Source organism: Solanum lycopersicum, chromosome 1 (assembly GCF_036512215.1).
Source record: "Solanum lycopersicum chromosome 1, SLM_r2.1".
Classification (NCBI taxonomy): domain Eukaryota; kingdom Viridiplantae; phylum Streptophyta; class Magnoliopsida; order Solanales; family Solanaceae; genus Solanum; species Solanum lycopersicum.
In genome coordinates, this window is record NC_090800.1 from 53458331 (window position 1) to 53485917 (window position 27587).

The 27587-nt window shown below is 35.6% G+C and overlaps 1 protein-coding gene across 3 annotated transcripts; it reads right to left on the reverse strand.

The window, feature by feature from the left end:
• Positions 1-206: 206 nt before the first annotated feature.
• On the reverse strand, positions 207-25731 carry LOC101258590 (syntaxin-132-like). Of its 3 annotated transcripts, none has more exons than XM_069297786.1 (14): positions 25522-25670; positions 24502-24867; positions 23476-23595; positions 23255-23311; positions 10315-10363; positions 7334-7422; positions 7179-7252; positions 6369-6411; positions 6226-6286; positions 6112-6137; positions 5946-6023; positions 4394-4474; positions 3570-3635; positions 207-642 (listed from the first exon to the last, which is right to left on the reverse strand). In XM_069297786.1, exons 3-14 carry the CDS (start codon positions 23533-23535, stop codon positions 469-471), a joined length of 858 nt encoding a protein of 285 aa, XP_069153887.1. In that variant the 5' UTR covers positions 23536-23595; positions 24502-24867; positions 25522-25670; the 3' UTR covers positions 207-468. The 3 variants fall into 3 exon arrangements, with proteins under 3 accessions (XP_069153887.1, XP_069153883.1, XP_004229052.1); XM_069297782.1 differs by having other exon boundaries at positions 24829-24867; positions 25522-25656; XM_004229004.5 differs by lacking the exon at positions 24502-24867 and having other exon boundaries at positions 25522-25731.
• Positions 25732-27587: the final 1856 nt, after the last annotated feature.

A 27587-nucleotide genomic window follows, 5' to 3' on the forward strand; every position in this document is an offset into this window, starting at 1 on the left:
AGGATAAAAATTAAAGACCACTGCAAAATAGGAGCCAAAAATTAGACCCATTGACTATCTGGAATAGAACAAATATTGTAAACAATAGACCGAACTAATTTGACATAAAAGACCATACCACGAATATCGTATTTTGTTGGTGTTTGCTCTGTGATCATCACAACCAAAAGAAAACACAATCACTTGCCATGCCACTGGTAGAACAGTTCAACCAACATGCAACATATCTTAGCTACAGTGAAATGAGTTATGCACTGACGTTACACTAACCCCAAAAAAGAAAAAGAAACGGGTTTGTAAATAATTAAAATAATACATCTCAGTGACAGTTCAAACTTAAAGTTTGAGGTAGACAATTTTAGGTTCCACAAGAAAATAACTAAGGCTGTAATTGACCAAGTGTTTGCAGAGATAGAACTCAGTAACTTGCAGTAGTATTTTGTACATCGCTTTATCAGGGTGAAAAATTCAAGCACCCTTGTTGCTATTCCATGGCTTGAGCACGCCAACAACTATGACTGCAACGATTATCAGAAGAATGATGATGGCAATGCACATCCATTTTCTTGAATTCCTTTGTAAACTCTTTGCCTTTTGTAGAGCAGTATTCCCTGATTGCACATGGTCAACTGCAGCTGAAACCTGAAAATTGGATCTTCAATCAATGATGAAAGAAAATAGGAAAAAGAACTCAAATATATCATCAAACTTTGAGAAAGCCCTATTTATGTCCTCAATTAATAATTGGAGTCAATCATGACACTGCCATCATAAAAAGGGTTTATTCCTGCCATTATTTTTCAACTCAGGTTTTGTAGTTTTGCAAAACCAGTTTTTCCCCATGGCCTCTTATTAGAGGTCCACGTCAAAGTGTCACTAAATTAAACTGGTATGAAAAAATTCAAATATGACATCCAACTTTGAAAAAAAAGGTTCATTAATGTCATTCGTTAATAGTTAGATTCAACCATGCCACTGCAGTTAAATTCGGAATTAAAATCCAATTCATTAACACCATTCTCGACTAATATTCGGCATATAATACGTACATTTAATCATTGTAAAGGTCTAATATGCTTTCTTATGCCTTCACTTGATCATAATTATTATTGTTATGTGCTTCTTACATGTGTTTCTTTGGATAGGAGATTTGTCCGAGCTAATAGGCATATTTGGAACAAATATAGATTTGTTATGGGCCTTCAAAGTCTAAATGGAAGTCCACTGGAATGATTAAGATCGCATCCGAGAGTCATTGAGATAAAGGGCTTTAAAAAATGAAGAAAAAGTTGAAGACACAACAATTGACCATGCGCGGAGATGCCACGCTACCAAGCCCACTCCGCGCTAGTTGAAAAGGAATATTCAATAGCAAACAAATGCAACTCCTGAACTTTGGCATGCACTGATTGACCAGGCTACCATGCCCGCTCTGCTAGTAGAAACGGACTTTGAAGAGCAAACAAATGTAGCTCCTGAACATTGGCCACGTGCGGAGCGGCGATGCTATTTGGCCCACGGAGCGTACAACAAAAAATGTGACAGGATCTAATTATTTTGGCCGAAGGTTATTCCCGTCCACAGATTAAATATATGCAGTATAAATAGTGTATTTAACTTGATATTCAAGGTGTTACGCAACTTTTGAGAGGCAAGGACAAGGAGAATAGCTGATAACTTGGAATTCAACATATTGTTTCATTCTCTTCTACTCTTTGACTTTTTCGTTATGTCAATCTATGCTATGTTCTTAAACTCTACTATGAGTAGCTAGATTATTTTCCAGGATGATTGATGGAACCCATCATACGATGAACTAGTGATTTTGTTTTACTATAATCAAGACGTTTTACTTTATCTCTATTTGTTTAACTATATTTTATTGTAGCCAATTGAAGGGCCCTTGATTAATAATGTTGTGGTATTTTATATTCTATAGAGAGACTGAGGTTAGGTTTCAAGTTGAACAACAACACTTCGAGTTATTAAGAGATTAATGACTGAGATTTAAAAGTGGAAGTTAGAGATAACAGAACTTTGGTGCGATCTATCTGAATAGAGCAATTGGTTAGCTAGAGTTCATTCGAGAGAATAGCTCTAGAAAATCCCTATTATATGCTGAGAAACAATTATAGTGACTAAAAGTTCATGGTCGATAGAGAAAAACTCGACAAGATTATAACGTGCATATTCTAAGTTATTCCGATAGTCGGTGAAAGCATCATCTTAGGTTGTTTCCTCTAAAAGAAAAGCATACATTTCTTACGTGTTTAATTATATATATTTGTCTTAGTTCTTATTTGAATTCATAATGAAAAGAATCAAAATATTAAACCTTGAGAAATTGATTTCTAAATTATTCTTAGCGATACAAAAGAAAGCTTTGATAAGTCTTTGGGGGGTCGACTCCCGTCACAAAGAAAGCTAGATTATATTTGCAACAACCGCTTATCCTTTATAGGACAAGTTTTGGGGGTGATCACCCACCCACCCTTACCCATTTTCCTTTTATTTCTCCCCCAAACCCATTAGATCGAAAACTTCTCCTTTTTTAATGTTTGACTCCCTTACAGAAGCTTCAAAAATTAATGCTTAAAAGCCCTAATCTTACAATTTCTTAACACAAAGCTCCATCACTCTTCTCTCACTATTCAAAAATAGAACCCCATTTTTCTTGATTACATCACTTCTTCATTAGCGAACGTAAGTTTTTTTTTCTTGTTTATTTTCTTCCTGTATGGAGTTCCATTGATCCCACTTTTTTTTTGTACCAATGTATAATGATGAATTCCTCTGGCAGTTTCTTGTCAATTGTCAATCTAAGGATCTTAGGAGAAATAAAAGGGAAATGGGCCAGATCAAATAAAAAACAATTTTGTAAAACCATCAAACCTGACTGTCAAAAAGTAGAACGAATGGGCTCATTCTGTAATGATGGTGGCATGGTTGAAACCAATGTTATTAACGAATGGTGTAGATTAATCTTTTTTCTCAAAGTTCAATTGCATATTTGAACTTTTTTTGACCATTTTAATTCTGGTGATGTGGACCTCTAATAAGAGCCGACGTGGAAAAAATAGTTTTACAGAACTATCAAATCTAACCGCTAAAAAATAATAGCACGAAAGGACCCTTTTTGTAACAGTAATCGCATGATTGAGCCCAACATTTAGTGGGGTGGCACAAATAATTTTTTTCTCAATAAGATCGCATATTTGAACCTTTTAACAACAAAATATAAACACGGAATATTTCCCAACAAAAAAAAAATTTAAAAAAGGTGTAGGTAATAGGTATGAGGGTCGGATTCATACAAATATAATGAATTTCAATTGGATTATCAAGCAATGGGGAAATAAAATATAAAGATGGCGAATATTTAATTATGCATAAGAGGAAAGAGGAAAGAGGAAGAAAAGGTACCAGGCTAGAGGTAGGTGATTAATTTCAATTGGCATGTCAAACAATGAGGAAATGAAACATAATGATAGACACAAAAAAAAATGCAAGACAAAAGAAAATAGAAAGTACCCATATCAGCATAGGGGTCACACAGATAATGAAATTACCTGTGATTCTATATTATCAAGCATGTCCCCTTGAGCATCAACTAACACTGCCATGTCCAAGAATATCTGCATCAAAGATTGTAATCAATTTAAAACCAGATATCATAGCCTGTTTTTCTTCTTTTTTTGTCAGGAACTAATTCCATAATGGCAGCATGACTTCTCACAATGTCTGTCACCTTCCATTAGAAAAAGGAGAAATTTTTATAAACTCCGTCATTTCAGTTATTATTTTATCGAGTGTATGTTTGTAACAACCTGACATTATCTAGAACATAGATGATCTCGGAAACATAAGCTTAGAATGAGAGAGACCATATCATCAGCATTCAGCACTCTGTGCTCATGTTTAGTCCATATAAGAAGATATAAATTAAACATATAGAATTATAAAGAGAGACACTCTTTTATTTGCTTACTTATATCTTTGGTATGCTTGTGTTATATATATCTATATATATATACACACACACAAACTTTTATTTACTTAATTATATCTTCAGCATGCACCCTTCACCTACAGGTTGAATTTGAGGAATTTCCTAACAACAATGAGTTGCGGTGAGACTTAAGCTAGGACCTCCATCTATTCTGAAACCAAGTTGAATTGTGACATCTCATTCAATAATTTACGTCATTTTTAGATGGAATATTTTTATTTATTTAATTATATATTTAACAGAACAGAACAAGAATATAATCCAATTCTTCTTCTATTTTTCTGCATTGCTTGTTTCCCTCCTCCCCCACTTAGTTGACAATTAGGAATCTGTGAGCAATTTTTGCTGTTATTTTGTCCCTCATCATAGGGATACGTGTTATACCTGCTGCAACTCAAGAAGTTTCCTTTCTAGCTCTCTGACTGCATCATGGCGCTCTTGAATTTCCGCAAGCGTATCCATTATCTGCAAAAAAGTAACATAGATAAGTGGTAACGGAACTAATTACTATAATTCAATTGCCAAATTAGTGCCGTGGTTAGTGAAACTAATATAACAGAGCCAGAGGGAGAAGGCCAAAGTTTGCATAACTTTATTCAGAAGAAAAATGAGGAGGGAAAACGAAAGAAAACCTCCAGAAAGGTCGAGAAACTGCTTACAGTTACTATTGACTGTGTGAAAGACTGGTGGCCAAAATGTGATTTATTACCAAAATAACGCTATATTTTGAAATATCATCAATGACCAACCAAATAACTCCCTCTCACTGATATCCGCCCCTGTAGTTCAAATTAATTGCCTAACTCTCTAACCCTACATATTTTGCCCAGCAACAGTATAACATATACATATGTAGGAGAAAACATTATTCGAGTATGACATGTTACATTACTGTTTTTAATCAGTAATCTGCTGTAACTGTTTTTAATCGGTAATCTGCTGACTGTTATTAATCAGTAAACTGCTGTTATACTACTTCAAGCGCATGGCGCTGGGCCTGAGTTTTAAAGAGACCTTAATCCGCTAGGCAAATCATCCGGCTCAGAAATTTCGTGAAAGGATTGAGAGTAAAAGATGCTACAACAATTTGGAAATCCATTCCTCGGTTTCTTGTTCTACCGAGTCAAATCATGCATTCTATCTTTTAACCTTTTTGGATGAGTGTCTATTACTTTATGATAGTTACGTCAAATGAGAATGAACCAATTTCTTCTCTTTTGTTTTCACAGAGAGAGATGGCGGAATTGAATTCGAGAGGCCAAAATATAAATGGAATAGAGAACATAAGGCACCAGCAGTGTGAGAATTATATGTCAGAATATGATGGTAAATATGATTTATATGAATACATGATTGGTACGAAAATATTACGGCTGCTTAACTTAGCGGCAAGAGGCTTCAGTCGAGAAGCTATTGATTCTGTTACAACCAAACAATTTTATTCCTTAGTCATATCTACCGATCAGCTCAACCTTTTTCCTTCTCGCTAAACCTGTGCAAAGATGGTCTATTCCTGTATCAATAAACTGCTGACATGGTAATAATTGGTGGGGACAGAGAGAATATCAGGTCCCTCAAGGTAGTATTCATGAAAACCCTACTTAAATATCTAATTATAGTAAAAGAACAGAATTCAAACAGCATTAGATAGTCCTGTTGACCATAAGTCTATAAATAAACCAGGAAGTTTAAATAGAAACCTAATTGGTCAGCTTTACAAGTAAAACCACCATGACCCAATGCATTTGGGAAAATGCAAGTTAAAGCATGATATAATGACCCTTTGTCATATGTGAAGCTTACTAGGACACCACTGTGAAGCTACTGAACGAAAAGGATAGGATGAACAACTGAGCAAGACAGCATGAACTATTACTACGACACTGTGAAGCTACTGACACAAAAAGATAGCACAAACAGCCAAGCAGGAACATACCTGCCCTCGCCCTTGTTCCCGGATAGCTTTCTGGAATATCTGCTCACTGTCCCCAGTTTCTATCAACCGATCAATTGTCTGCATGAAGCAGAAAACAAAGTGAAACGTTGGAACATGAACACAGAAAACTGACATTTTCAAGAATTCAACAGCACTACATAATCACCTCTTCATCAGCTCGATTGCCTGTCACTGAATACACACCAAAAGCAAATAGTTACAATTGGATAAAAATTCTATGTAATCGATGCAGTATCTCAAATTCAGTTGTTCTTAATACCTGTATATACACGCCTTTCAACAACCTCACGATATTCATTGTGGATGTTCTCTCGTAGTGTCTGTAAAAACACTTATCGCCTAAACCTAAAAAGCAAGAAAAAAACAGAAGAGGAAGAGCCATTATTAAGGTAGTTGGCATACCTGAAATTCGGACATTTTATCTTTGAGTTTCTTTTTCAAGGAACTGCAATCAAAGATTACAGGCTGAGTTCACTCATTGACCACATGTGTTATAAGACAAGTAATAGAGATTCTGAATTGTTGTAAGAGAAGAGAAGCCTGAGAAAAGGCATATCTATTCTGCTTTATTTTTCTGGACACATTAAGATTTTTTATTTTTTTGAAACTCGTAAGTTTGTAAGTATGACAAACTGGAAGATACTAATTTCATATGTTTTAAGGTAAGCGTCAATTCATTCATTGGATGGATTCAGGCTTGCTTGACTCTCTCTCATATTGGAAGGCTATGTTTGGAACCTCTAGAAAATGTGCATATAAAAACTAATATTTGTGCTTTATGAACATATAAATTGGTAATTACTTTTGTATTACGAGTCAGAAGAGGATGTTCATATAATTCAGATATGCGATCTTAACAAGGCAGAAACCAACAATATATGCTGCTTAGAAGAACTATAGAAATAACATCAATTTGTGTAAAAGGTAGTAATAGAGCAATTTGAGTCTAAGTAGTATGCCATAACCGTACGACAAGAGAAAATAGTATACAGTCATACTAGCAAATGCACGGAGACACACTAGACCTATCTTCAAACATATGCACTGTATGTCCTAATATATCGTTTTGTGCCAGCAGCCAATTTGTGCATCCATTAAAGAAGTTATTCAGAGATACCCACCCACGAATGTCAAAATAATACCTAGGTGTGACCATATCAAAAAAGAAACAAATATGGAGTAGACAAAAGAGATGTAAGCACTCCAAATTACACTGTTGTTGCGGTTCTTGATCTGTCAACAGCTGATCCTTTACCACACCCTGGTTTGCTTCTATTGGACAGATTCTGCAATATAAGAAAAATATATTGTAACCAAAAGAAACACACAAGTACCAGACTTAAGAGATGAAAGTTAATGTTACTCACCTCTTTATCAAGTCCCTCAATCTTTGATTTGATGAATCGGGCTACTTTGCTAACTTCGTCAACATCTTTTTCCATTCGCTGCTTAATTGCTGCATTTACAATCTCATCGCTTAGAAACATCTACTTAAAATGAGCTTAAAATAGTTATAAACCCATTATGAACATGATACAAAAAGCAAAGAAAGATCAAACAATCAGAAAAAGCTTACTCAGTAAACCTTATTTCTCCTTCAGTTGCTGATTCTTATCCGGTATATTTTATAAAATCTATGTACTCAACATGAAACTGGAGCTATATCTTTCATCACTCATTGAAATTGTTAATATCAAGGTTCATGTAATGAGAATCAAGCACTAGTCACAGATTGTGTAAATAGATTGGACTAACATGTAATATATAGAAGTTTATGCAAGTGTTCCTAGTTAAAAAATGTAATAGAAGTGCATTGCAGAGAGTGACCCGTGAACATAAATGACGCAAATGCATACATCTGCTTTGACGAATTCTCTCAATTTTTTGTCCAGACTATCTTCTTCCTTACATGGTATAAGACCAGCAGAGAAACTAATCGTTATGCATTTACGAGTGACCTCTAACAGAAAATATCATCACTGTATAATTTGTTGACAGCCATAAAAGCTATCCCAGGTGTCTCCCTCTATGAATATGAAGCATAAACTAACACTACCACAAAAAATTGGTCCTTCTTACAAGCTCAATACCAGAAGCCACACAACAACGGGAGATAAGTGTGCCATCACATAGTCTTGTTATTTACTGGCATCTCAATTCTCAATATGTGGAAAATCCTATACTTTTCATGGAAGATGACTTATTCTCCTGTAATTTTCGAAAAAGATGGTTTATTATCTAGCTCATAGCATCTTGGGCACCACCTAGTCATTGAAAATGTCAAGTGTGTTATCAAAGGCGAAAAGCTAAAAAAAAATCTAAGGTCCGTTGGGGCTTTAAGCACAAAGCACAAATAAAGCATGGGCTTGTTTAGTTCAAGACGAATAATTATAAACATGAATGACAAATATATGATCAAAGAAATTGAAAACAAAAATTATGATAAAGTGAAATATCAATTGTTTAGTGTCATTTCTTTGGAAGAGGCTCAGTGGTAAGGAACAGTTTGCTTAGAACCTTGAAGATGACACTGAAGCGCACATAAAGCGAGGCGAAGCGCTGAACACATTTTAAGCCTCGCTTCAGGGCTTAAGCGCACTTAAAGTGCACCTTTGACTACATAGGTGTCAACACCAACATATTTAAGGGTCATTCATCAGATCAGGACTGACTGCTTAGTACTTTTTGGACATCAGCTTAGTGGATCCACATGTGACAGTGTCTCTTACCTAGCAAGGTATAGAGCGCCCTCCCAGCCGGGGTAATGACTGGACTTTATTTAGCTCAAAGAAAGGTTGTCGGTTATTAATATCTCCCACAGTACAACCAGTTTTTAGTTTAATGCAATGGCTTTATAACTAATTATTTCGGCACACTACCTATTAGTTGCATGTTGATTCAGTTCGACATCTCAGATTTATCATGTACAGTTTTCAGCATTGTGACGAATGTCTCACATACTCTTTGTGCTACATTGTCTTATAATATAGGTTCTGACTCCCAGTATCCAGCTCGTGGTTCGTATGATTTTGTATCATCTCACCTGCAGTGTTCGGTGAGTACTCATCTTTCAAGGACAACACTCATATTTATTTCAGAAATTTAGTTCTTTTAGTTTTCAAATGGTTAGGCTTAGTTGGGGGCTTGTCCAAAGCTTCCAGCAACTCATCTTAGTAGAGGCTTTCAGACCGACAGTCAGATCATAGTATCAGGTTTATTTTGTGTCAGATGAACTCACCTTTTTAGTATTAAGTTTTATATTTTGAAACTTCTCATATATCTCAGTTCTAGCTTCCGATCAGTTACCTTCGGTTATTATTTATATACATCTAAGTGTCATGCCAGACCATGGGTTAGCTTGGGTTCACTTGTGACCTTGAGTACTGTGTTACGATGTCTATAGAAAGAGGTGAGAGAAAAAGAAGGGGAAGGGAGAAGAGAGAAGAAGAAAGGAAGAAGGGTTCATCACAGTGATTAGAAGAATCATAGGAGAAGGAACAGAATTCAGAAGTGTCTTAGGCCATTGTCTAGATTAGTGAGCTTGGGAGAAAAGTTTTTTGTTGCATTTTCAAAGGGTTCTTCCACATTAATCACAGGTTCGAGCCCTGGGATACTTTTACACAATCTAGGTTAGTCGGATCAATGAGTTCCGAACACCAGATGGTTATAGCAAAAAGAGAAAAGAAGAAACATTCATCTTTTTTAATAGGAAGTTAACATTTTATAAACAAAGAAATACCCAAGCGTGTATTTCAGTACTAATTACATTAGTGATACAGAGGGAGCAAAACCAAAAGATTCTATCATCTACAACCCTCCTGAACTGTCAAAACAGTTACAGTATCCTCCACCTTTTGGGGAGGACGCAGTTACACCAAAAATAAAAGGTTACCAGGCAGTTCCCTTTCATGCTTTGGAAAAGGATGCTCTTGTTTTCAAAGCATCTTTGGTTCCTTTCCTTCCGAATTATCCATCAAATACAAGCAAAGGACAATCTACCATCTCTCTTTGTCGCCTGACATATTTCCTTCTATATTCCAGCAAGCTAAAGCTTCTGACGTGTCTCCTAGTGGCCTGACATCTCTCCTAGTGGCCTGACAGAGGTTTGGAGGATCGTTTTCTTCACCCTTTCCTCCTTTATAAACTAAACCATCTATAACTTTTCAACTATCAAGTGGAAAAATATTTGTAGTATAACTCAGTGATCATATTAAGGGCTTCTTACTCCACCCTTTGCTGAACTAGCATATAGGAAATCTACTATATACAAGAAAATAACATATCAGTCATGCAAATTAATTTTTTCCAGCACATGCCACAGCAGCATAACCACAAGAAAATGGATTACCTTTCATAGCAGTAGCTTTAGTGACAGCCTTTGATTCTTCATGAGCATCCTGTGAAGTGTATTAGAAAATCATGAGGTTCTCAACACTTAAATATTTAAGGGAACCAAGTAAGATCATATATAGATAAAAAGAGCTCATTTGGTCCCGGTCCCATCTCATAAAGCAGTTCAAGCGATCAATGAGAGGGCCAACATTCTCTTCCAAACTATCACCTACAATTAGTACAACAAAACTAGATCGTAGTGGCAATTATTTTTTATAAGCTAATTTGGAGAGTTATGATTTATAGGTCAAGAATATGATGATCACTTCATCAAAAATTCTAGTGACGTGGCATCAACTAAAAGGCTGACTTGGATTAAAAAGGATGCATAATAGTGTAGTCTTCTGAGAAATTCAATTGATCTTAAGTTGTAAAATTTGTTCCGGTCTTTTAGGACTTGTTGCAAAGTGTGGGACAAAGTCAAAACTTTGTACACAAATGTGATACAACTTATACAAAGTTGTGTCAGATATTGTTCATCTACAACAGAATCAACAAGACATGGCAAGTTATTTGGGTCAGGTAGAATCCCTGAAGGATAAATTTGATTCTCTTATGCCTTTTACTGGCAAATCGGATTATCAGGATTCTGGACACACAAAGCTAAAAGGTTCTTTATGGTTTTGGCTATGATTGGGTTTGTGAGAAATAAAGCAGAAAATATTATTGAAATCGTGAATAATATAGGAAAAGAATACTATTGAATTGTTGTTTCGTCAACATTATTACATTGAGACCATATTTATAAACCCTAAAATATAATTCTTTACCAAGAAGGATACTATTTACAATTAATATTCTTAATAGAAATGTATAAACCTATTCCTATTCTAATAGGATTGTATAAACCTATTCATGTTCTAACACTCCCCCTCAAACTAGTGCATACAATTCATGTACCTAACTTGTTACAAATGTAATTAATATGAGGACCGATGAGGGACTTGGTGAGATTATTGAAAGTTGATCAGACGACTTCAAAAAATTGACAATCAATTTCAATGTGCTTGTCTTCTCATTAAATACTGGATTTGATGAATAATGTCAGTCAATCTCAATGTGTTAAATCTTCTCATGAAATATTGAATTTGATGCATAATGTCCATAAAACACAGAGGTGAAATTACAATGTTGAACTTCCCAAACCAAACTTGCAAAGACTGTTTCAAACCATAGAGTAACTTACATAATCGACAATACAACGCTACTAAACTCCCCCTGAGCAATAAAGTGCTCAAAATCTAGTACAAAGTATATGGATCATGTTGAAATCAATAGATGAGTCGATATTAAACAAGAAACTCACTGAAAAATTGGTCAAAATATGCTCATACGCCCGAGTATTAGATTTGATGGCTGAAAGTGGTCATAATCTAAGAAATAAAATTATATGGATAGAATTGGAATGATGGCACGACCCAACTAGAAAAGAGAAATTATATTGTAAAGGTCGAATTAACGGGGCACTGCTATTAAAACAGAGACATAATATGGGTAGGGTCAGAATGATGGCGCAACCCTACTGAAAAAAGAGAAATTATATGGATCGGGTCAGAATGATGGCACAACCTATGCAAATTAGATTTGAGGAGTCATCGGAAAGACGAATGGAACTATGCAAACAAATTTAAGGAGTCACTGAAAAGTCACAGGGTGCTATGCAACTCAAATATAAGAAAGTAGGTCAAAAAAATCCACGGTACTACGCAAATAAAATATGAAAAGCAGTCTAGAGAGACACATGATTCCACGCAAACCAAATATGCAAAAAAAGGTAGTCACTGAAAGGATGGCATGGTCCTACACAAATAAAATATGAAAAAGTAGTCACCAAAAAGATCGCAAAATGCTTACACGTATACGATATGAAAAAGTAGTCATCGAAATGATGGCACGATGTTACACAAATCAGATATGAGAAAGTAGTCACTGAAATAATGGCACGGTGCTACACAAATTAAATATGAAAAAGTAGTCGCCAGAATGATGTCATGGTTCTACACAAAATAATTACGAAAAAGTAGTCACAGGAAAGATGGCACGATGCTACACAATTTAAACATGAAAAAGTAGTCACCGAATGCTACAAGTTTTGCGAACATAATCGTTGCCAAGACGGGCGACATATATGGGTGATAGCTGCCCGCCGGCAGCGGAAGCTCTTTGATTGTTTACCAAGATGATAGAGGCTTTGATGTCATGTGAGAAATATAAGAAAACAATATTATTGAATTGTTCTTGTGTCTACATTATTACATTGAGACCACATTTATAGACACTACAATACAATCCTTTACAAGTAGATACTATTTACTATTCCTATTTTATTTCTATTCTTGTATCTATTCTAAACAGAATTGTATAAACCTATTCCTATTCTAATAAGATTGTATAAATCAATTCCTATTCTAATAAGATTGTATAAACCTATTCCTATTCTAATAGGATTATATAAACCTATTCATGTTCTACCATACATTATTACATTGAGACCTTATTTATAGAGACTATATTAAAATCCTTTTCTAAATAGGACTCCTATTTCCTATTGTAATTCCTATTCCTATTCCTATTCCAATTATAAATAGAATTGTAATTCTTATTCCTATTTTAATAGGGTTGTGAGAAGATCTCACCTCAGTTTGTGACTAGATCCTTTCTAGTCCATCTGGTTTTACCTTGGAAGAAGTATTTTCTAGACTATTGTGCATCAAATTTCCACCACTAGACGTAAATTCCTATGATGCATCTATCTTGGTTGCTCAAACTGATAATTTTTAAAGTGGATATAAAAAAGAAAATGAAGGAACAACAAATATTGCACTCATTGTAGTAAGTAAGCGATATGTAAGAGAGGAATATCAACTTCTCTTACATTACCCTCTATGTAATAAGGGAGGGAATGTAAGAAGAACAATGTAGGCTTCTTCTGGGTAAGCCTCCAAACAATAAGGATCGCCCTCGACATATAACAAATGTGGTTCATAATGGAGCTGGTATTTTTCCCACACTTGATGTTAGGGATAAATCATCTCAATCTATCACTTCAATTGGAGCAAACTATAATGACCATCTTCAGTACCAAGCATCAAGACAACAGTCATCAACTTCATAAGTTGCTTGCACAATGCAACCAAGTGATTTTTTTGCTTATGTCGCACAGTCTTCATCTCAGGAACCAAATAATCTTGATTTTGGTGCTTCTAACCATATTTCTAGTAACAAAAATACTCTCCCTACTCTTGCTTCCCCTTCTATTCTTTCTACGGTTACAAAGACTAATTGATCAAAGATTATAGCAGGGTTATAAAGGCGCTCACCATGTCGCCAAAGGCAAGAGGCGAGGCGTGGCCTCGTCGCCTATTATAGGTGTGGCGATGAGATTTCAGGAAGGCGAGCAATTGCGACTGAAAGGCGAGAGGCGACATGCGTCACCTTTTTTTTAAAAAAAAGTGTGATTTAATATTTAAAAAGCAAAATTAGGGTTTTTGGGGGTGTTTTTGCTTACCTGGCCCCTCTTCTCTCTATTGCGACCTAAACGATCTCTTCTCCACTTCCATCGCGACTCTCTAGCCTTCGAGAGGACGGGATCTTCGCTGCTGCTCAGACCTTTGTGTCGCAAATCGCGACTCTCTCAGGTTCATTCTTTTTTCTTTTTTATTCTTCTTCAGCTCTCTTCTTTTTATGTTCTTCCTCACTTCTTCTATTCTTATTTTTCAAGCAATGGTGCAAGGCTCTGCTTTTCTTTTTCAATTTGTAGCTACTGAACTAACTGCCATGCCATTTTGTTTCTGCCTATATTTTTTAAGAAAAGAATTCATTCTTCCATATTTTTATTTCTTCCCTACTCAATACAGTTTTATACTAATTAATATAATATTTATTTGTCCATATAAAGTGAATTCAATGGTGTTTGATGGTAACAAAAAGGACATTAGAGTATCGCTTTTAGAGTTCTAGTTGCTTCTCAATTATCTTATGAATGATTGAGTCATACAAGTTTTAGACTTGTGATATCTACTGTATATTTTGAATTGAAATATTTGCTAATGTATGTTATTATTACTATTGAGGTTTTGGATATTTATATATGCAATTAAATATTTTAAACTTTTAGTATTAATTGGCGCTTTAATGCGACGCGAGGCAAACCCTTGTCGCCTTTTGCTGTCCAGATAACTAGATTATAGAAAAAGGGACAGGTATAGCTTACCCTCTGTATTCCATACTTTTTTGCACCTAAATGTCCATATAATCTTTTTTCCAATATCAAATTATTATTTTTTTGATAAAGTAAATATTCCATTGAAGGCATCAAGAAGATGCAAATTAGTTACAAAAGTAGAAGTAAAAACAGTTGGTCTGCTGGCTCTAGTACAATTATGCTAAAACTAAGGAGCCAAAAAGTTATCCATGGAATCTAAAGTGGACAAATTGACCCAACTGTTCAGACACATAAGGCATTCCACTTTGAGAGAATGTAAAGGAGATGATAGACCTTCAAAACATCTTCTATTCCTTTCCCTACGAATACTCCAAAAAATTGCTGCAGATATCATCTTCCAAGTCTGTTTGATGGTGCTATCAACTTTCCAGCAACACCAACTCTGATAAGCTTATTTGATACTATGTGGCATGACCCAACTGAGTCCAAAAAAAGAGAAACATATTACACAGATTTGTTGTTGCAGTACAATGCAAAAAAGGTGTCTAGTGCTATCTGCTTCTTTCTGACATAAGTAGCATCCATTCACAATGATGTGTTTCATTTTATAGAGGTTGTCTTGAGTATTGCATGCTTCATAAAGTGCAGTCCAGCAAAAACAGATGATCTTGGGTGGTAGCTTGGTTTTCCAAATTAGCTTATATGGCCAGTGGTCATTCAATTTATTAAGTGATCTTGACTGATCGTAGGCTGCAGTCACGGTGTAATCCCCTTCTGCTGTACTGCCCTATTTGAACTGATTTGCTGCCTGATTGTTGAGAGAGAAACTCTTTAGAGTCTGTAGTAGTTTGTTCAGGTCACTAAACTCCCAATCCTGCATATTCCTTCTAAACATAATGCTCTAGGTTGTTCCATCTCTATTTTGAGAAATTGTTGAGTTTGGATCCCTGGCTAGGTAGAAAAGACCCGGACAATCGTCCATCAGAACTGTGTTGCAGAGCCATTTGTCTTTCCAAAATCTGATATGGAGTCCATTCCCTACTATGAAGTGCTTAAGCTGAGAAAATTCCTCTTATAGATTCCATATGCGTTTCCAGACTCCGACCCCATAAGGTGCTTTCGAAAGACTCGTGCACCAATGACTCTGTATCCCATGCTTTGCACTGACCACATCTTTCCATAAAGCATGTTCCTCCTGTGTGTATATCCCCAACCATTTCATAAGTAGACACTTATTATGCAGCATCAAATTCTAGATCCCTAACCTCCCTGTAGTTGAGGAAGAAAAGACTTCTGGTTATTGCACAAGATGATCCTTGTGCTTCTCAGTATTCCCTTCCCATAGAAAATCTCTCCTGATCTTGTCAAGTTGTTCCAACACTTTTCCAGGAATAGGAAAACGTTGCATATATCAAGTGGAAATACTACAACTACACTGATGATTATTGTAAGTCTGCCCCCCATTGATAGGTATTGCATCTTCCAGGAGGCAAGTTTTTTCTCAAACTTCTCAATAACTCGTCTCCATATAGTTGACGACTTATACTTTGCACCCAGTGGCAACCCCAAATAGCTTGTCAGGGATTCACCCACACTACATCCCAAGATACCTGCTAATTCTTCCAAGTTTAGCACCTCATTAACAGGATAGATCATACGTTTTAGCATATTGATGTGCAAACCTGCGAGGGCTTCAAAAATCAAAAGGGCCAGATTCAAATAAAGAACTTGACTCGTGTTTGCCTCAGTGTCATCTGCATAAAGCAAATGAGTGATGTTTGTAGTGATCATATTCCCCACATCAAAACCATGCAGCCATTGTAATTGCTTGGCTTTGTCTAACATTCTGCTTAAACCCTCCACTGCAAGCATGAAGAGAAAAGGAGAAAATGGATCTCCCTGACTCAAACCTTCTTTGTGGAGTTGGGCTGATGAAAATTGAGTATTTACCAGTAGAAATGTTGAATTGATCCATTTGATCTCTTTCACCGAACCCCATTTGCCTAAGGATGGAAAGAAGATATGACCAATTCAACTGATCGAAGGCCTTCTCTCGATCCAACTTGCATAAGATACTCACTCACCCACCGTTTTAAACAAAAAGCTTGACATATCATGTGACAAGCAGGGGAATTTTCTTGAAGGGTTAAATGACATCAAGGACCTAGCGTCTCAATTCCTACATGCGTACAACAAATGGGAAGAAGCAAATATGGTGGAAAACATTAACAGCTCTGTAAATCAAAATTATGGAGAGTCGATTAACAAGATGAAGATGTTGTCGAACCAAATAGCAGTAAAGCAAAGGAGATTAACCAACCTAAGGATGTTGGGGAGAATTCAGGAGTACAAAAATCGTCAGAAGGAGGCTATCAAATTCAACAGATTCATGATGCTGAGCCGGTATCCATAAAAAATCCTAGATACCAGACAGACGGAGAGGTCAAAGAATCTAATTGGGTAAGTTCACATATTTTGGAACTTAGCAGAACATATGGAGTGGCGTTTGAAGGTTTTAGGAGAGAAACACATGCATTAATGATGAAGCTCGCTGAAAGAAAGAGAATGATGAAGAAGAAAGGAGAAAATAGTGAAGCATTAACATGTCGACACAGAGGAATTGGCAAGAATGAGCGGAAGAATTTGTAGTCAGATTTGATGAGGAAGTTCAAGGTGTAAGAACCAGGGGGAGAGTCCAGCACTAACTCTCAAATGAAAGTAAATATATTATCATGGAATGTTAGGGGGATTAACAAGATTCCAACAAGGAATCTGGTTAAGAGCTCTCTACTTAAATGGAGATTTGATGTTTACTGCTTTAAGGAGACAAAAGTCCAGACAGGATTGCCAAACAATTGTGGGCTAGTAGATGGATGAGGTGTGGGTATATCGAAGTTGATGGCAGCAGTGGGGAGTTGTAACTATGTGGGATTTAAGAGTTTGGGTTGGCAGCAATGTAGAGGATCAATCACATACAAATTTGAAGTTGTCCAAGATGGTTTTTTCTGGTTTCTCATTGATGTGTATTTCCCACAACAGATCCGAGAATTTAGAATGCTGGGAAGAAATTGCAGTTGCCGGGGAGCTATGCAGAGTTCCTTGGGTCACCTGTGGGGATTTCAACAATGTTAGAACAATGGTAGAAAAGAGAGGATGCGGGACAATAACCAATGTAATGACTGATTTCTCGAGGTGGATAAAGGATATGGAGTTACATGACCCCTGTATAAATGGTGGGAATTCACCTGGTTCAGAGGGCCTATTACAGTGTTGCTAGGTTGGATAGGTTTCTCTACTCAATTGAGTGGGAAGAACAATTTAGAAATATTCGACAACATACTGGAGTTATATTTGACCATGACCCCATTATGCTACAATGTGGTGATTGGGAACAAAGGAAGTCTTACTTCAAATTTGAAAACTGGTGGACTAATGTAGAGGGTTTCAAAGATTTATTCCAGGACTAGTGAAATGGTTTTGTTGGGGAAGGATGCCTAGACTTCAAGCTTAGCATGAAATCAAACATGTTAAACCAAAGAGTTGAGCTATGTAACTTTTGGGGAACACACCAACAAGAAAAATAGGTTACTGAGTGAGCTAGCTGAGATAGATTTGATCCAGAATGACAGAATGCTGACAGAGGATGAAATGATTATTAGAGCAACAATCCTAGTAGATCTAGAAGAGTTAGCAAAGAATGAAGAATCTAGGTGGAGACAGAAGTCCAGAGTATTATGGCTAAAGCAAGGAAAAAATAACACCAAGTTCTTTCAAAGAGTCGCAACAACACATAGGAGATATGACATACAACACCATCGAGAGATCGATTATTAGAGGGGAGGAGAGTAAAGATCCAAAAGAAATCAAAGAGTACATAACAGATATTTATACGAAGCTATATACTGAACCAGAAAGCTAGAGGCCACCTTTTGTGATGATGAATTGCCCCAGAATAAGTTAAGAGGAGCAAGAACAGATGAAGAGACCATTCTCAGAAGAGGAAGTGCTACACATTCTCAAATTGTGTGATGGGGATGAAGCCCCTGGCCTGGATAGTTTCACTATGAGTTTTTTAAGGAGTGTTGGGAGATCATAAAGGATGATGTAATGCAAACAACTCATAACTTCCATCAGAATCAGAATGAAGTGTTTAAAAGATCCTTGAATGCCACTTTCGTGGCATTAATCCCTAAGAAGTATGGAGCATAGGAACTAAAGGATTTTAGGCCAATAAGTTTGATTTACAAAATCATCACTAAGTTGATCACTGAAAGAATGAAAACTGTTATGGGGAGACTGATTAATGAGCATCAAATGGCTTTTTTGAAGGATAGACAGATAATGGATGCTTCTTTATTGGCTAATGAGTTGGTGGACTCCAGGGTAAAGCACAAGATAACAGGTATCTCTGCAAATTGGATATAGAGAAGGCATACGACCATGTCAACTGGAACCATCTCTTTAAAGTTCTGAGTGACATGGGGTTTGGGAGGAAATGGGTGAATTGGATCAAGTTTTGTGTGTCAACAGTGAAGTTCTCAATCATTATAAATGGGAGGACAGAAGGTTTTTTCAATCACAAAGGGGACTGAGACAAGGAGATCCCATGTCTCCTTTCTTATTCCTCCTAGCAATGGAGGGACTCAACTACATGGTTAGAAAGGCTAATGAATTGGAGTGGATAAGAGGTTTTGGTTCATATACTAACAGGGCTAAGAACATGGAGGTCACACACCTACTGTATGCAGATGATTCCCTTATGTTCTGTGGTGTAGAAGTCTCACAAGAAGAGTTGTGTGTTCTCGGTTAATAAGTCAATAATATGCAAGGCCTAGCAGACAACCCTTGGGCTGCCAAGTGGCTCTTCTTCCCACCAAATGCCTGGGGATGCCCTTGGGAGCCAAGAACAAAGAATTGGAAGTATGGAGTGAAGTCTTAGAGAGAAGTGAAAGAAAGCTGACAAGGTAGAAGAGTCAATACTTATCTCAGGGAGGTAGAGTGACCCTCCCAACTTATATGCTAAGACTCTTTCCACTACCAAAAAGTATTGGAAAGAAACTCAACAAGTTGAGAAGAGTGTTTCTTTGGCAAGGGAACAAAGAGAAGCAAGGATACAACTTGGTTATATGGGAAGAGGTGATAATGGGAAAAGCACAAGGAAGTCTAGGTATTAAGAACTTGAGTATTCAGAACGCTAGTTTGTTGTAAAAATGGTCATGGAGATTCTGTTGCAAAGATACAGCATTATGGAGAAGGTTAATAGCTGAGAAATGTGGCCTACAGAGCAACTGGATAGCTTAATAGGTGAATGGCACTTGTGGGTGCTCAATATGGAAAATTATCAGGAGAATGTGGAATGTGGACTTACTTCAATGCGCAGGTGACGTTCGGAGTGGGGAATGGCCTAAAGATCAGTTTCTGGAATGAGAGTTCTATCCGAGCATTGTCTTAGCTTTTTGGTTTTTTGGTGTAAACAGAATCTGTGTGTGTGTGTGTGTTTGGGGGGGGGGGGGGGGGGGGGAAGGGGAGAGTGTAGTAGAGTTAATATATTGAATTGGCTATGTATAATTGTATAGCGATATGGGCAGAGGTTTAAGCACCCTTTCGATGCTTGTAAAGTTTTCAACTTAGAGCCTTTTTCTGGGATGGCTAGTTTTTACTGAATACAGTTGTTGTCTTAAAAAGAAAAAGATATTTTTGATGTTTTAGACTATTTTAGGAACAACATAGAAATGCTCAAGATGTATGTAATAATACTTTTGAAGGAGGACTATATATCTTGATACTATGTTGCTCGGACTCTTCAAAAATGTCAAGGGGTGCGTGTCGGATTTGCAAAAAGTAGTGCATTTTTGGAGAATCAGACACGGGTGCGGCATCGAAAGTGAAGAGTCCACACAACTTAGTTTTGATGTAGTATAACTGTGGATATATAGATTAGTTGTTACATTCTCAAAACAAGAGCTCATTTGGTCCTAATTTCTTTGTAATTTTCATTTGGTCAGTACATTTGGCCCCATATCTCACATCAACTAACCTAAAGTCAACATATGCTTTTTGGAGTTACCTTTTTGAAACCCTTAAGGGGGTTTTAGTACCCAAAAAGACTGAAATCTGTGGATTATAAACGTGAAAGAGCTCCTAGCCACATGAAAAAGGAATAAGAATATCCGCACTCAGAAGCAAGACGTGCAAGTCGACACTTGGTACCTTCCACCGGAGTGAATCTCACGGACTTCGCCATCTACTTCCCATATTATTTTTATGAAAATGACCTTCCCATACTATTGTGGCCCATCTTTCTGTTTCTAATTCTCTAATCTATCACTCCGATATAGTTGATGTAGTCATCCACCTTCTCAAAGTTGTTAATTACACCTAGTTTTATCGGCCTGTGGAACAGTATGGTTTGTCGTTTTCAGGAAACCCTCTATCGCCTGAAGCAATTCCACAAGCTTAGGTCATCAAAAATCAAAATTCTGTGGTTGTCCATCAATTTGGTTTAATGTGGAGTTATGTTGGCTATTCATTATTATACAACATGAATCTAACTAATATACTCATCTCTTCTCAGACAGAATATTGTGATCAGAGGTGATGCAGATGGCATGATCCACTTGTCACACCCCTGGAATCATCATTTCTAAACCAATGATTCTGACAGATTGAAGCATTTTCCTTGGAATTGAGAGGAGAAAATCTAGTCACGGCACACGCCTTTCATAGAGGAAAAAAGCTCTAGATATTTTCGAGGCAGGAATGCTTAATTTAAAGCTAGCTTACAAATGACAGATTAATTTGCAAACGGAAATAATTGTCTCCACTCTCCAACAGTTTAAACTTTAGACAAAGTACTTCCCATGGTCCAAACGGTAAAGAGGAAGTCAAGTGTCATGAATTAACAAAATATTTCCCAATAAAAAATATTAAAAGATATGCATGTAATAGAGTTATTGTAGACTGGAAACAAAAATAGAAACATTTGCTTTTTAAAAGTTAAAATTTCAGATGAGACAATCAACAGAATCAATTGATCCCAATATAAAGCTTATAGGCCTAGCAAGATAACGGGAACCAACTACCTAATCCTGGAAGGTGTAGAAGACTGGTTAGAAAGTCGAAACTTTGACAACTACTCATCCAGACATCTTATTTAAAGGGAAGTGTTGGCAATGAGTTCTTGGACTAATCATGAGATAGTCATTGGAGAACTATGGTTTGTATTTTGGGGTCAGCAAAAGGTTCCAAGAAAAACACTATTATATGAAGATAGAGCGATATAGATTCAGATATGCGATGGGCTGGTTGTTCTTCATATAAACGTTTGACCACCAGCACTAGGTACTATTTTAGTTGGAGGCAATTTTTACTAGGAAAGGCAAGAAATAGTTTGTCACTGTCCATTTAGATGCAAGATAATGGTCAATGGCCTTTGGGACTTTGTGAGAGTTAGTTTTGCTAAGACAGTTGGTTGATAAGAAGTGCTGAAAATTATCACCCATGTAGTTGATATGTGACGATTAGGGTGCCTTGCATTTGCATTTATTCTATCTTCACAAAAGAACCAGATATATTAAGATTGATTATCACTTTGAAAGGAAAAATAGCATCTAACAATATCATTAAAACTTCTATTTGGCAAATGATCAACTTGAGGATCTTTTATCCAATCACTTAAAGGAACAGGAATATATATTACATGTCACAAGCTTATAGCATATGATGCATATGCTTCATTGAGAGAGGAAGCATTGATTTTGAATAGATAATTATGCAATTACTCTAATATTATAGATAAAGGAAGCCACATTCAACATTAGGATAGGATCCCATTATCAACAGGATAGGATTCCAACAATCAACGGAATAATAGTAAATACGGTTATGTCTAAATACACAATGGTTAAGAACCAGAGCTCTTATGTATTCTCAAACAATTTACTTCCTCTCTAGTTTATTCTCTATGTAAACACACAGCGTGCAATAAAAAAGAACCATCTTCCATAATGCAGAACTTTGTAGGACTAGTGACAAAAAGAGACACTATATGGAAGAAGTGGCTTGTGCACCAGGTGGTCAAAACAAAAATAGTTGCATCTTACATTGACAAAACCGTCACAGGATTAAAATAGATCTTCAAATAACAAATATCAAAAACCCTAACAGCGAAGGACAAACCATTTGAAATACATATCCTATTTTCTTTGTTCTTTCATGTCGAGCTTTGGAAAGCTAATGAGAGGGAGAATGAATGATAGACTCCTAAGAGTCTTGAATAAAGCATTGATAGCTTTGCAAAGGAGAAACACTCATGATACAAACAAGAAAAACCCAACCTCACTAAACCAGGTTGGAAAGGAAGATGACGTACTCAAGAAACATGACCTCATGTTTTGCATGAGCTCGAGAAACCAGGTCGAAAAGATGCACAACTTCACATGTTTTGCGTAAAGAGCTTCAAAATCATGGCAACATAACAATCGATATTTCCCACATAGACCTCTACTCTGAGTAACTGGTGAAAATATGTTCACAAATAAAAATAAATAATTTAAACAGAGATGTTCTATCCCGTGTATACCCATTACTTGGCATGAACCAGACAAAACTAAGAAAACCTAACAAACTTAAATGGAATTTTCAAAGGAAGTTCTATCTCACTCACTACATGCTAGTCAAACTGAAATTAGGTAAGGATGACTTCATAAGTATAATAGAAGGACATTTATACCTGAAGCTTCATCAGGAGCTTTTCCAACTTTTCATGCTGCTTCTCAATTTGTTGAACCTAGCCACAATGCAAGAAAAAGAGACAAGGAAATGAGCAAGCAGAAAATTTTAGGAGATCAACTTCAACATATGGAACAAAAAGTAATTGAGGGAAGGAGGGAAAACGAAATTATCAGAGTTAATTTTCCAAGATAAAACATGTGTAAGATTCTGCAGCAAAACCTGCTTAAAGAAATCATCAAGACCTAGTTCTCCAGAGTCAATTGGTCTTTGTATTCCCATTTCAATATCTTCACTTCTATCATTTTGATGCCTGGGAGCCTCAAAGGCATCAAGACCATCCTACAACACAAATCAAACAGATGGTTAATAAAAAACAACATTCTTATTTTTAATTGACAAGTGCAAATCAGAAGAATGTAGGATTTTATAAGGAATGCATAAAGTGACATGCTTGTGAGACTCGATCAATACCAGAAGATATATTAAGGAGAAATACTACTTGTAGAGCCTTGTGATAAGAAAAACCAGTTCCAAACCAGAAAAGAGTACAACAGTCACCATAGGTTGAAAACCAACTTAAGTATAAATTAACTCTGATGAATCCTCCGGCTGTGAACCTAAATACACTGGAATACATATAAATGATTCATATAGTCATTTCAGCTAATTTTGGGTTAAAGTGCACTTGATAGGTAATAATACTGGTTTTCTTAAAAGCGACAGAAGTATTCTATGATCTCAAAGAAGTAAAGCACAAGGAAAATCAAATATGGGCCTGAAATAATTATTCAACAAAGAGAGGAAAATTTTGGGATAAGTATTTAATAAGTACTTAAACATGAGAAGACAAAGGTATTGTTACTATCACATGTCTTATTAATCGGGCAGAAAAGAAAATCATTTGCAAAATTCTAACAAAAGAGAGTTTTTGATGCCCACTGTGAGAAGGAAATGAATTTTCAAGTGTCTCACACAAACTAGGAGAGTATATACAACTGGAAATTTTAACCATAGATCACAATAACCAATTATTTTCAGGATCAAGTCTGAGATTCAGATTATGCATTAAGCAAAATGGATCTGATCAGTGGTTCTGAAACCTACAACTGTTCATGCTAACACGATTTCCAACAAACTTTTTCCAGTAAGATTGTCATAATAATAATTTATACACATTAGCAACATTATGGTCAATACAAACTCTTTTCTTTTTAACAACAATAGGGTCCGGATTAGCTTGCGCACCTCTTTCAATCCTCTGGCTATTCGCTACCTCCTACCACCAAAGGTATATGACAAATCCAACAACAAATCATTTGACACTGTATGCTTCTGTTAAACACTTGGTCTCCATGGTCCTTCCCAACCTCATTGACAGTTAGGACACACCCTTGGGTGTTGGTCGATACCAAAAAAACATGCATTCATGTTTCATAAAACTTAAAGAGGATACCATGTATTAAGACTCTTTTTAGAGAAACCAATGATTAAGACTCATTATTCCACAAAAGGAAGAGCAAGCTAAAGTATGAACTCAATAAACATGTTTCAATGTAACTTCAGATGATTTACCGCCCAATGAAGCCAAATAATGTATCTTCTTTACTTTCTCTGTTATGTTGAAACAGCATTTTGTTAGGAGCCACACTAAAAGATAAGTAATACTATAGTAGAAAGGGAAGGGGCAAACAAGGAATTTTCTTCCTTCACCTCTTCTCTCACCCTTAAAAGTTACATTAAAAATGAGCTGAACCTTAGTAGCTAAAAGAGGACGTCAATGCAGCGTCAAAGCCTTCAACAATTATGGCAATGCAAAATGTCATAGAATGCTTAGCACGTTTATAAAATACATTATCCATGATCAAGTACATTATAGATGTTTTTTCTCCAGAAAAAATAGGAAATCAAGAAAATTGTTATGTTTAGAAACTAACTGCATGACAGTAGCTAAGAAAGTCCAATATTTGCAGTTTTTAACAATTGTCACAATCCAAATGTAATTCCCACTTTCAGCTTACCCATCTGCTATAAATCATATGTAATACTACACATAAAGGTCCTTCATTAACAACAATGAGCTCACTACCAAACCTATTTTTCAAATCAAAATAAGTAGAAAAAACAAATAACAGCAATTATTGAAAAATTGAGCTACAAAAGCTGTGAAAGATGAAAAAAATCTAAAAAGAATTTTAACGTATCTATCTAATTATCAGCAGCAAAAGAAATTAAGAATATTGATGTACATGGAGAGAAAAAAGTTACATTTAAAAGGTCATTCATGGTGATACAGAATAGTTAAGGATTTCTTTTTCAGGTTTTCCTTCCACCCTTCACGATTTTATAGAGAGAGAAAGAAATAAAGAGAGAGGATGTGTTTTGCGTTGCTGTTCGAACAGCAAGTGAAGAAGGTGGAGAGACAGCGGTGAAGGAAGTTTTCTTATATTCATCATTTGGGCTAATTTGAATTAACATAACTATCAAATTTAAAATAAAAGTATATTTATTATTTCAATTATGTTTTCAAATTTGTATAAAAGATCAAAATATAAATTATATATATAAAAAAGAATTCATATTTGGTAGGAAGAAAGTGTTCCTGTGACCGAATTTTTTATAAAAGAATAGTTAATTTTTACGTGGTTTATTACTCTCATACGTTTAGTTAAATAAATAAATATTTATTTAGAATTTCACAAATGCAAATATTTATTAATTTATAAAGAAATAAAAATGGATCAAAATTGCCCCTGAACTATACGAATAACACTTTTATACCATTTGTTACATTTTGAGATAAATATCTCTACTGTTATCTTAAGCAACCACAAAGATCCTCAACAATTAAAAATTCAAAATTTTAGTGACATGCGAGCCACGTGAGACTAATTCCTACACCTAAGTGTTGCTAATTAGGATTTATTTGAAAAACTAAATATTTAGCGGCCACAAAAGTCGCCACAAAATCCCAAAATATCGCTACATAAGATTTTCTTTGATTTACAATATTAAATTATGATTTTGCATTTTGTTTTCTTCTTGTTTTTAAAAAATTTCAAATGATAATGATCAAGGAGAAGTTTGAAGACGCTACATATTTTTTTATGTCATATGTAAATGCATAAAATGTACAATAATGCATTATGTAGTAGGAAATTTGAGCCGAGAAGTAATTTTTATGATTTTTGTAATAATATTGGATGTTTTTAATATTAATTGTACATGTTATTTATTTTAGAAAATTAGGTTGCAATCAAAATTTAATATCGTATTTTCTTGTTGAAAAAATAGGTTTTACTAGCGAATGATTATTGCTGAAAATCAATCAAAACCTTTAGTGACAATATTTTGAAATTTTGTGTGGACTTTTATTGCTGCTAAATATCTTTTTAAGTAAATCCTAATTGATAGCGCTTAGGTGGAGGGTTTAGTCTCATGTTGCTTGTCGCGTCACTAGAATTTTTGGTAGTTAACTATTTGAGATATTTATGGTCTCTTGGAATAATGATGGGGGCATTCTTATCCCAAAAAATAATGGAGGGTATAAGAAGTTTATTTTGCAAAGTTCATAGGTAAGATGAGGTAAATATCAATGTACTTGTTAGAATAGAAATAACTATATACAATCCTAATTAAAATTGGAATAGGTTTAAGAATAAGAATATGGATCCTAGTTAGAAAAGGATTCCAATGTAGGGTTATAAATAGGGTCTCACTATAATAATGTAGATATATAATTTTATAATGCATTTCTCACATGGTATCAGAGTAATGGTGAGAAAATTAAATCAGTTGTCACTAAACAATTTTCTTGTGACTTAAATTGTTGTCCCATAAACAATCAGCAATTATTCCGATCATTGTTTCCACGGTTTTTCTCAGCGGGATTGCCTCTTGATTCCGAGGTTGACCATATAAAAAAAATTTTGATTTCGATCAGTTTTTGGCGGCCAAATTTCTCTTTCTTTTTCCAGCAATCAGATCTATTTTAAGTAGTCAAATTTTAGTCCTAAGTTTTTATTTTATTTACCGCAATCAGATTCTGCCCCCAAAATTTTATTTTATTTTCAGAAGTCGTATCTAATTATCATTTTTTTGTGAGAATATTCTAATTTCACAATATTGCGTTCGGGGTTGATATTTTTTGCTCCAAAAATATTGGAAGTTCAAATGTTATGATCACTTCAAACAACTAATGGGAATCTCAAACTATCTAGTTTGGGCTTCTTCGATTGAGTTGTAGTGCAAGAGTCAAGGCATCCAAGATCACTTAACCAACAATGCTTGTGTAGTAGATTAAAAGGTAAATGCTAGTGAGGCAGATGATAAAG

Coding starts and splice junctions, on each gene's coding strand:
- LOC101258590 (XM_004229004.5), bottom strand. Junction 6,412..7,178: donor TCAAGAACCGCAACAACAGT/GTAATTTGGAGT, acceptor CTTTGATTGCAG/TTCCTTGAAAAAGAAACTCA. Junction 6,287..6,368: donor ATAAAATGTCCGAATTTCAG/GTATGCCAACTA, acceptor GTGTTTTTACAG/ACACTACGAGAGAACATCCA.